At 32.0% G+C, this 12,134-nt stretch overlaps 1 protein-coding gene across 1 annotated transcript; it reads left to right on the top strand.

Annotated features, from left to right (window-relative positions):
- The first annotated feature begins 207 nt into the window (after positions 1-207).
- On the top strand, positions 208-7,471 carry LOC115887964 (pro-resilin-like). The gene is made up of 3 exons (XM_030907539.1): positions 208-352; positions 3,643-3,788; positions 7,197-7,471. The coding sequence occupies exons 2-3, from the start codon at positions 3,657-3,659 to the stop codon at positions 7,419-7,421; spliced, it is 357 nt and encodes a 118-aa protein (XP_030763399.1). The 5' UTR covers positions 208-352; positions 3,643-3,656; the 3' UTR covers positions 7,422-7,471.
- The last annotated feature ends 4,663 nt before the right edge of the window (positions 7,472-12,134 follow it).

Raw genomic sequence — 12,134 nt, forward strand, 5'->3', positions numbered from 1 at the left:
GTGTTATCTCATTTAAATTAAAGTGATATTTTATATATTTGGTTATATTGTATTTAAATTTTTCTATCGATAATTATTATCGAACTAAGTAAATCCTTGCGGTAAAATGAACTAATGACTGAGGGGGAGTCAATAATCTATGCATGTTTTGGAGATGAGTACAATAGTAATGGCCTTGTCAAAACTCCCTTTGAAGAAATTAAAATTTCTATCGCAACAAGAAATGCCAAGAAGCTATTTAAGCGCTAGGACTTCCGTTAATTGTTTATTTCTTTAATGAAAGATGTGCAGTGCTGTATCTATATGATCGAAATTTGGATTTTTTTAATTAATTTTTAACTTAACGAAATTGGTAAGTTTTTAAATATCTCATCTTTTATTATTAATTGTCATAATGAAAAAAATTGTCAAAATATTTATTGGGGATTTCTTAACCCATATACAGGGTGTTTCAAAAAACATGTGCCATCTCTCTTGAGGAGATTCCTCTCGTAAAAATAAGATTTATTTTTCATATCAATATAGGTCTGATTCTGCTTTGTTTCGTAGCTACAGGGTGACAAAGTTTTAATATTTTTTCGATTTATTATAATTTTCTTCCTAGTACTTTTAGCGTTTCGAACGAAATTTTGAAGTCGAAATTCAACATATTTTAAAGCTAAATAAGTGTCAACATATTCACCAGGGACGTGCATATCGGTTATCACTGGAATATTTTTCTAAAAAAGCATGTACGCTACTGACTTTTTTAACTCTTGTTAGCGAAAGAGTGTAAGCAGTTTAATGCGGATTAAAAGTTGTCTCTTGATATTTTATCAATTTCGGCCTCCTTGATGAGATAAACCCAATTTTATTAATTTGCCTTGATCCAAGTCTAATATCAACCTTAAAAAAAATAATATCATTAACTTACAAAAGTTTTAAATAAGTACACATTGATTTCTCATCTAAAAATAAGAAGAAAAGTTCCTATAAACAAGGATATGGAAATGCATAGTTTTAGAGTTACAGTATGTTAAAACTTTTTAAAATTAGGTTTTTTGTAATTATCTTAAATACCATTATTTTTTTATTTGAAATTGCTGTAGGTTGGACTAATTGTAATAATATTTAATAGTAATAATATTTAATAAAAATTAGGTAAAACATATAATCTATTAATCTTATTTTTAATTTAATTTTATTAATTATTGCGATTAACAAAAATTGCGTTTATCTATTAAAAGAAAAAGGTCAGTGGCGCACATGTTTTTTTTTTTGAAAATATTCCAGTGATAACCCATATGCACGTCCCTGATGAATTTTTCGACACTTTTCTAGCATTAAAATATGTAACACTTATAGTAACTTTTACCCTCAAAATTTCATTCGAATCGCTAAAAGTACTTGGAAGAGAATTATAATAAATCGAAAGATTATTAAAACTTTAACACCCTGTAGCTACGAAACAAAGCAGAATCGGACCTACGTTGATATGAAAAATAAATCTTATTTTTATGTGAAGAATCTCCCCACGAGAGATGGCACATGTTTTTTGAAACACCCTGTATTAATGCAAGGGAAATTATTATTGATTATATTATATATATATATAATATATATATATATATATATATATATATATATATATATATATATATATATATATATATATATATATATATATATATATATATATATATATATATATATATATATATATATATATATATATTATATTAACATCATAATACGACCACCAGCAAACTCCATAAGACGACGCATGGTGTCATTGATGACATGCAACCAAAGTTGTTTTAATTTCCCTTTTAGTTTGGTGTTTGTCCGTTTTAATTCTCATTTTTTTAAATGGGTAATTATTCAAAGATAATTAATTTTCTGTTAGCAGTTTATAATATGCTATTCAAATTGTACCTTATTGTACCTATGCGTACATTTGACCCACAAATTGGACGCTTTTAAAGGGAAACGCCCGCCCTTTTCTATAGGAGATAGACGAAAACAAATATCGGTGTGTGAAGTTCAATTTTTATCAAAAACATGATGGTGAAAACCGCACATCGATATCTGTTACCGTTTCGGAGATACGGGGTGTTTTTAGAAAATGTGCATTTTTAACAAATCGCTGTAACTTTTTTGCTATGGAAAATTTTGTATTTTTTTGTAAACATTTCCAAAGCACCTTTTTACGTAGAATTTAATGGTCTAAGTATATTTTTTTTAAAAATTAATAATTTAAGAATTATCAACAGAAAAATTGATTTTTTATTTGGGACTCTCTCTATATTTTTAATTTATTGAAAAAAATTTAAAATTACCTTTCCAAAGATATAGTATATACTTGATATTTTGCTCGATTCCTCTTCGAAATATAGAGTTTTTAAAAATTCGCCTACTTTGACTAAGTAGGCTTTGAACGGCGTCGGCTGTAATGCAAAAAAATTCTAGCTGTGAGCAACAATAGAAACGAAAATTTTGCAATGGGAGATGCAGAATTTTATAACAATTTAAACTATATTTAATACATCAACATATACTATATCTCAAAACAATAAAAAATAAATAGCAAACCAAGACATGAGAGTTTGCTACAGGTGTTCGACATGTCGATCGTCTTCTGTTATGGACAGACAGGACAGTTTCTGAACATTTCTCGCGGAATTCAGTAACTCAGTGGGGGTGGCAGATACCTTCTCGCATAACCACCAAGTACTTTTAATTCTTGTCTAGATTATACGGGCAATTTAAAAATAAGAACCTTTATTCATTCGCGAAGATAAATATCCATAGGCGCTAAGTTCGGCGGATTCGACGGCCAACAGCTGGGATCTTGGTTGCTATTCAATTATTCTCGAAATTGGCTGCAAAAATTTACTGATAACTTCAGTCACACACCTCATCTTGCTGGAAAAATATGTTTTCGAGTTCCATTAGGAGCAGATCATCAACAAGGGGTCCAAGGCCTACCTACTTGTTAAAAGTGGCGAACTTTTAAAAGCTCTGTATTTCGAAGGGGTCTATAACAAAATATCAAGTGTGCTATATATATTTTTAAAAAGGTAATTTTAAGTCTCCTATAGAAAAGGGTGATTCCCCTTAAAAGCGCCAAAATTTGGCACACAGTTGTACCCTGTACAGTAGTAGATATATTGTTTTGACAAATAATTGGCAAAGTTGCTCAATTCAATGGAAATTTGAAATATTCGTATACTTCCGAAGAGATATTAAACTATACAGGGTGTCTCAGAAATAAGTGCAAGTATTTTCACTGGTAGTATAGTTCGACTCCAGAAACACGCTTGAGGTTTTTTCGCGAAAAAAATAATTTGAAAATTCGAAATTTTTTGAAAAATTTTTTGGATTTTTTTTTAGTTAAAAACATAAATTCTTAATAATATGGCAATATAGGTCTCAGATTAAATTTACAAAAAACAAAATCCAGAAAAAATCCAGTGGTTCTCAAAATTTTAGCAATAAATAATTTTTTTTTGGAAATCTTCTAAGCAGAATAACTCCGTTATTTTGGACTTATTTGAAAAATGATAAAGAGAAAATATGTTTCTTTTATCGAGATCTACCACCCCTTAAAATACTTGCACTTATTTCTGGGACACCCTGTATAAAAATAATTATTATTTCTAGTAAATCTATCTACAATGGCTGCTATGACTTATACAGTGGTTTTAGCAATTGCACTAATTGTTTTGGTGGAATATAGTTACGCTCTGCCACAATTTCCACAAAGAAGGATTCCAGGATCTTCCGATGAAAATTATCCACCACAACCGGTAAGTTCGCAGTAATTAATTGACTCAATAGTTTTACTGTTTTATAAATAAATTGTATACAGGGTGTTTCAAAAAACATGTGCCATCTCTCGTGGGGAGATTCCTCACGTAAAAATAACATTTGTTTTTCATATCAACATAGGTTCGATGCTACTGTGTTTCGTAGCTACAGGGTATTAAAGTTTTAATATTTTTTCGATTTATTATACTTTTCTTTCAAGCACTACTTTTAGTGATTCGAATTAAATTTTGGGGGTAAAAGTTAATACAAGTGCTACATATTTTAATGATAAAAACTCCTAGTAAATTCATCAGGGACGTGCATATGGGTTATCACTGGAATATTTTCCAAGAAAAAAACATGTGCGCCACTGATTTTTTTCTTTTGATATCAAAATTATGTAGGCTGTATAATGCCAATTAAATTTATTTCTGGATATTTTGTCGAATTCGGCCTCCTTGATGAGACAAACGTAATTTTATTAAACAAAATAATTGTCAATAAAATTAAAATAAAATGAATAAATAATTATATTTTAATTAATTTATTATTCAATAGTATTACTATTACTATTAGCCCAACCCTAATTTTAAAAAGTTTTAACATTCTGTAGCTCTAAAACTATGCATTTCCATACTCATATTTATAGGAACTTTTTTTCATATTTTTTTGATGAGGAATCAATGAGTACTTATTTAAAACGTTCGTTAGCTAATGATATTATTTTTTTAAAGGTTGCTATTGGAGTTGGATCAAGGCAAGTTAATAAAATTGTTGAAATCGACAAAATATGAAGAGACAACTTTCAATCGGCATTAAACTGCATACACTGTTTTGTTAAAAAGAGTAAAAAAAGTCAGTGGCGTAGATGCTTTTTTTAGAAAAATATTCCAGTTATAACCCATATGCACGTCCCTGTTGAATACGTCGACATTTTTTTAGTTTTAAAATATGTCGCATTTATAGTAATTTTTACCCTCAAAAATTCATTCGAAACGCAAAAAGTACTTTGTAGAAAATTATAATAAATCGAAAAAAAATTAAAGGTTAACACCCTGTAGCTACGAAACAAAGTACAATCGCACCTATATTGATATGAAAAATAAATTTTATTTTTGCGTGAGTAATCTCCCCACGAAAGATGGTACATGTTTTTTTGAGACACCCTGTATGGAATAAGTATATCGTCATGATGAACAACTCCTAAAATTTTTAGAAATGAAGAATTTCTTTAACTTCTATCATCATAACATCTTCTATATGTAATTCAATTCAACTTCTATATGTAATAACTGTGTGCAGTTCCTAAAATTTTATCTTATCATAAGGTTTGGTGCTTGGCTGTAGTTGTACTATCTGGTGCATAGAAACGATCCCTCAATGCATTCCAAATTGTTTCTTTTTGATACATTTAAGTTGGTAAAATAAGACTTAACCTTAGCCCACGGCCACACAGAAAGCGTTTTTAGCGTTTTGCGTTTTTTGCGTCTCAAGCGCTTTTTGCGATTTTACCGTTTTAAGCGATTTTTTCGATTTGTGTCCATTAAAAATACGTAAAAGACGCGGCAGGTCTGCAGTTTCTATCAATATGTCAATTAGTAACGTCGCAAGCTCGTGGATTCTCGGCCCGTCCAACAATCAGTCCTGTGAGAAAGGGATAGGCGAGATCGGCCCCGTTAGCGTTGAAGAGACGAAGATAAAAGATGCTGGGATTGAATTTTGGACGGGCCGGGGCATATATTCGGAGACAAACACAATCTACTACTAGTGCCAGTGGTGTGTGTAAAAATAATAATTATTATTTACCATTTATTTTAAAAATTTTAGTTTATATGTGTATAGTTTTTTTATGTTGTAGTGTTGTGGTTAGTACTTGTTATAATTATAATATAATATAATAAATAATTATAATTATACAATAGAATAGTAAATATTTCTGGTTGCTAATGCAATTTTAGGACATGATTTATGAAACATTTTGGAGTGAAGCGCGGTGGTCTTTACGCGCGCTGGGAGTAAAAATTCAAGGCCGTGACATACGAGCTAGTGAGACGGCCCTGACACACGAGCTCGTTGTAACGAAACGTGTTAACGGCTTAGAAATACGTAGTGACGCGACCTGTATTTGTAAGCAGTCCACGTGTTTATCAAAAATACTGATATTTTAATACAAATTTTGTAAAAGTGAATCAAATTATTACGCGTAAAAAAACATTTGTTACACGTAAAAAACTATTTTTATTATTTTACGCGAATAAAACTGTTACACGTAAAAAACTATTTTTAACGCGTATAAAACTATTTGTTACTGGTAGAAACCTATTTTTTACGCGTATAAAACTATTTGTTAAGTGTAAAAATATATTTGTTACAAGTAAAAAACAATTTTTACGCGTCAAAAACTTATTGTTTCTGGTAGAAAACCTTTCTTACGCAAAAAAAAATTTACGTGTAAAAAACTATTTTTTACACGTAAAAAACTAATTTTTTCGCGTCAAAAACCTATTGCTTCTGTAAAAAAACTTTTTTACCCCAAAAAAATATATTTTACATGTAAAAAACTATTTGTTACACGTAAAAAAATATTTAATTACGCGTCAAAAACTTATTGTTTCTGGTAAAAAACCTTGTGTTACGCAAAAAAAAATATTTTTACGTGTAAAAAACTATTTGTTACACGTAAAAAACTATTTTTTACGCGTCAAAAACCTATTGTTTCTAGTAAAAAACTCTTTTACCCAAAAAAAAATATTTTACGTGTAAAAAAATTATTTGTTACACGCAAAAAGCCTTTTTTTACGCGTCAAAAACTATTTGTTTCTCTTAAAAAAAACTTTTTTACCCGAAAAAAATATTTTTTACGTGTAAAAAACTATTTGTTACACGTAAAAAAATATTTAATTACGCTTCAAAAACTTATTGTTTCTGGTAAAAAACCTTGTGTTACGCAAAAAAAATATTTTTACGTGTAAAAAACTATTTGTTACACGTAAAAAACTATTTTTTACGCGTCAAAAACCTATTGTTTCTAGTAAAAATCTCTTTTACCCAAAAAAAAATATTTTACGTGTAAAAAAACTATTTGTTACACGCAAAAAGCTTTTTTTTACGCGTCAAAAACTTATTGTTTCTGGTAAAAAACCTTGTGTTACGCAAAAAAAATATTTTTACGTGTTAAAAACTATTGTATCAAAAACTTGATTGTTTTCATTTGCGTTTTTTGCGAGACACGCCGAACGTTACACGCTTTTGGTGTGGCCACTCCGATATAATCATGTTATTTTGTTTTAGTCGCTAAAGACGCTTCACGCTAAAAACGCAAAAAACGCTTTCTGTGTGGCCGTGGGCTGCTGTGCTAAAGACCTATCAAGATCTTATGTTAATTTTGAATTACACTTATTTTTCAGTACGAATTTGAATATAAAGTCGACAACTCTCCTTCGAGCACCTTCTTCGGCCAGACTGAATCTGGAGACGCCCAAGGACGCGTCGTTGGAAATTACTACGTCCTGTTGGCAGATGGAAGGCTAATGAACGTGGAGTACTCCGTGGATGGCGAGTCTGGATTTGTTCCAAGGATAACTTTCAGTCCGCAAGGTGCCCCTGTCACATCGGCACCACGACTGGGTTAAATTACCGATTTGCGAAATATTCAGCTTCTTAATTATAAAATATGTAATCGAATATGTGATTTATTGTATAATAAAAATTATATAAATATTATTATAAAATATTTCGTTTTGTTAGTAACCCCAAGATTTTTCTCTAGGAGATGCGAGACCTTATCGTTTGTGTGATAAAGTGGGGAAGCTCCTTGGGAAAAAAACTATATCTCGGTATATATTATTTGGAAAAACATATCTCGTCTCACGTGTTTGTAGGAAATTGAATTCTCTACAAAAAAGGTTTGGGAAAGCTAGGCTAGAACCGGAGGAACTATGCTCCCATCTTATCAAGGATCTGCATACGCTAGGGCAGGGTACAGGGATAGGAGAATGGGCGCAGATATAGAAGGGGGACAAACACAATAGGCCTCATAGGTCGCAGTGTTTCCGGCAGAGGACGGCCCCTTGTTATGGAAAAAAAAATCTTTTTCTATCCAAGGCTTGTATAATTTCTCCCCATCTTGCAATATTGAAAGCATTTTTGACATCTAAAGTTATTAATGCACAATATCCTTTATTTTCCCAATTCCCTTCCTTTACACTCCTTGCAATAGTGACTACTCGATTTATTGTGTCGATGTTCAATATTCCTTTACGATACTGTCGATGTGATAATCCTTCTATGCTGTCTACATGGACCTCCATTCTTTGTAGTATTAATCTTTCCAGGAGTTTGGCACTGGTATCTTAGGCAGATTGGTCTATAAGAAGACGTATTCTCTATTGGCTTGTTGGCTTTGTGTAGAAGGACCAAATTTTGTTGCTTCCATTTGTTTGGGAAATATCCAAAAAGAAGACATTCATTTACTGTGTAGTACTTCGGTAGTACAGTGTAGTAGTAGCTCCGGCCATACATCAATGGCTATTTTAAGAACATCTTTTGGCATGCCGTCAGGACCAGGTGATTTATATGCCGAAAGATTGGTACTTGCTTGTTCTAGTTCGACTACAGTAAAATATTTTAGTTCCATTGTGTTGTTCTTGAAAACTTTTTTCTTTCCTCCGTGATGTTTTTTATGCTGCTCCTTTGGGAAGTGTCTCTACTATTTGGCGAACCCAATCTAGGTCCCAAACAGTCCTGGTATTTTTTCGTGTCCTATCCTCTTATGAGTTCCTCGACTGTGAAGGGCACGGAGGGCTAAATCCCAACCGTGGAAGGGTGTATACCCTTATAGGAAGTAGATGTTCACTCCTCAGAGGATGAACAACTGTTGTCAGAGGAGGGTGAGAAATAACCTGTCTCCCTACAAACTATGCTTAGCTGAGAATGTTTATTCTGTGTTTTTAGTAAATAATGTTTATTCTAAATATGGTTTTAAGTTTTAATCATACTAAGGGCTGGCAAAGGTTAGTTTTGAGTCGAGATTTCCGTATGTAAGAATGTACAATGCGTTTATAATGTACTGGACAAAGAGAGAACAGTAAAAACGTTGCCAAACGAATGAAATAAACCGATAATCTATGCACAATGCTAAGAGACGTGGAAGGGGATACAGCAGATTCGTCGCGGTCGACCGATCGACCCAATCAGTACACCAATCAGTACTTAAAATTCTAGAGAAGGGTGTAAATCATGCGTTCGCATTTACGATTTAATTACGTCTGGTGATACTTTATTTGCTTATTTATTAATGAGTTGTAATTTTCCCTATAGCTTGTAAATTTTTAAATGCAAGTTAGAAACAACTTTGGTAAAACTAAGTGGAATTGAGTTGATGTTCGACAGTGGTCGCGCTATTAGAACTCAAAGATCGATAGCTCCAAATCCATTAGAAATAATTAATTGTAGTTTTTTCCAAACACTTTCTTAATATTTCTGCTATATTTTCTTCACAGACAGTATGTGAAAATCTTTACAAATAAAAAAATTACACGATTGCTGAAAATTGTTATGCACTAAAAGTAAATGTACGGGTTTTTAAAATTTTTGAATGAGAAAAAACAAGCCTATCGAATTTTTCTCATTTAAACATCAGACGCTCAGTAACATATCTAATGATTTTTTCAAGTTATCTTTCCGAAAAAAAAGTCTTTTAAAAATAAGCGGTTTGCGATCGTAATTTTACTTTACTTGATAGGGAAAAACGTACCGGAGAAATGTGGCAACGCCGTAACAGCACACCGTCGCCTTTCTCTCACTCCGACTTAATAAGATCCCTATGCGAATTACGTCCGCACATGTAAATACCGACCCAAAAGTAAGAGTTGCCAGCACGGTATCATGTTTTACTTTAACTATAGCTATAATTTTTATTTGTATTAAGAAGAAATAAGATAAGAGAAGAACGTTTATGACATTGCTAAATCCATTTAACAACCCAAGCAGCATTTGGACGTCGGGACAACGTTGTGTCACGCGACCAAACGTCGGGGCGCAACGTCGGCACAACCTCGTGCCAACCCTAGTCTGCACTAGTTTGGAGAATAATTTTTGGGTCGAAACGACGTTGGATACCGACGTTGGCTAGAAGCCTAATTTACTACAATCTGCAACGCTGTTTAAAATCCTAATTCACAGAAATACAAAACTAATATGGCGTCTAAGTCGCGTTTTATCCTAAATTGGGATAATTATAGTAAAAATATTATTTTTATGGTTTAGTTAGAGACATATGTCAGATGGCAGTGAAGGAAAACAAAACAAAAGTATTTAAGTGTGGAGGATGTTTGAAGATCATAATTATTGAAACACTTTAACCGACTCTGTAACTCGTTACCCAAGGCAAAAAAAAGTTAAACGCAAAAAACTTTATTGATAAATGTATTGTTTCTACTTTGAAAAATACTAATGGGCCTTAAAATTAAAGAAGTTTTAAAAATTTTCTTGAATTTTTTTTTAGTAAAATGAGAATAATTCATTCGCAGTCGAAAAAATTGTTTCCGCGTGTTTTTAGGGTCAAATATTTCAAGTTAATGTATTCAAAAGCAGGAATTGCTATTTTAAAAACGAAACATTTTCTTATTTAACAACATGGCGGCTTGCACTTTGTTGTTTTGGAGATTAAGATGGAGTAGTTCGAGTAGTCGCATACTGGACTAATAAAGTCGCAGTTCGGCCTTAACAGGTAGTATACTAGTCGCAAGATTGCCTAATTTAGTCATCCTAGAGTCTAGCTTGTGCCGCCCTCTATAATCTAAATAAACGAGGGAGTAGATAAACTATCGGTAATATATGTCGATGTATATTTAAATTAAGTTTTATATGTACCTTTCTTATGTCCCATTTTAATTATTTTTTTTTTATAAAAACAAAAACAGCACTGACCCATACAGCACATTAAATCACATTTACGATGTGTTTACATTATTAGATGTAGACACAGGGTGACACAATTCCCCCGATGTAAATATGCTACGTTTAGACATTGTAGTTCAACAAGTATGCACAAAGGTTAAACGTCCGCCTCACAATATAGCCACAGTATAGCATTTACACAAAGTAAGGGATACACAATGTGCCGTAGGATACACAGTGCTTGTATATTACGTTTAAACTATATTTACACATTGCAGTTGTAACTTCCGCGTGTATACGTATGTATTTTGCTTCGTATATACATCTTGTGCTAGATAAAGCTATTTCTTATGAACGAATTTAGGAAATAATACAAGTTTTGATGCCTAACTTTTCGTTCTTTTTAAGAAATATTTATTCAATGATACCAATTATATCTTTTTAGAACGAAAATTAGGAAGGCAAAACTTTGTATTTTCCAAAAGTATCTCGATCGTAAGTTCAAGAGAAGTAGCCTTAAAATTGTTCCATTTTTGTTTTGTATTAAATGTACCATTTTTCTTCCATAAAATGGATTAAGTGATTAAAAAATAAAATTCTTATATTTATATCATCGAACGCAATAGCGCAAATAACACAACAATAATAATTATTTACACTGCAGAAACCAGAAGTAAGAAAACTCTGTAAAAGAGCAGAATTTGTATCAAAATGTATTAAAAAGATAAGTATCTAGTATAACAACATACTAAAATGGTAAACACTGGTATATCGCCACGATTTGGTGGACCTCGTTTAGTCATTTTTTTCTCCTCTGTTCCCTCCAAGCAGTTGGTTTATTAGCATACTCATCCTCTCCCTACCTACGCTGAGGCTATCCGCGCATGCGCACACCTTCATTTCATGCTAGAATGTAGACACAACAGTACACTATTACAAAGTGTCTATATAGATATTTATATTATGTGTATACGTCACATTTTTACAAGGCGTGTACTATAGGCACAACTATGATACGAAGTATCACACATACATATGACATATACATTGTATGTCTCATATACCGACGTCAGATTTCATCATTTTAATAATTATTTGTTACGTTACAAAAAACTCTTTAGAATCTTGAGTGCATACGGTATACAACTAGTAAACACTGTATCACACAATTCTATCAATATAAACCTGCGTGTATCTCATATGTATATGTTAGAACTAGATGAACACTTAGGTTCACTTTAACATATGTTGTTTCTCATGTGTCTCCCTTGTAGAAACGTAATTTCATTTAGACGTGCTATATGGGGAACTGTCTGACTGAACAGAACAATGAAGTGAAAATTTAAGATTTAAGGTTATGGTTCAATACAGTTGCAAAAAGGTAGTGACCCGACATCCTACCAACGTAAGAATAAGGAAATCTAAACAACGTTGGAATTACTAAA

Source organism: Sitophilus oryzae, unplaced genomic scaffold (assembly GCF_002938485.1).
Source record: "Sitophilus oryzae breed Bouriz unplaced genomic scaffold, Soryzae_2.0 scaffold_1167_pilon_pilon, whole genome shotgun sequence".
NCBI classification, from domain to species: domain Eukaryota; kingdom Metazoa; phylum Arthropoda; class Insecta; order Coleoptera; family Curculionidae; genus Sitophilus; species Sitophilus oryzae.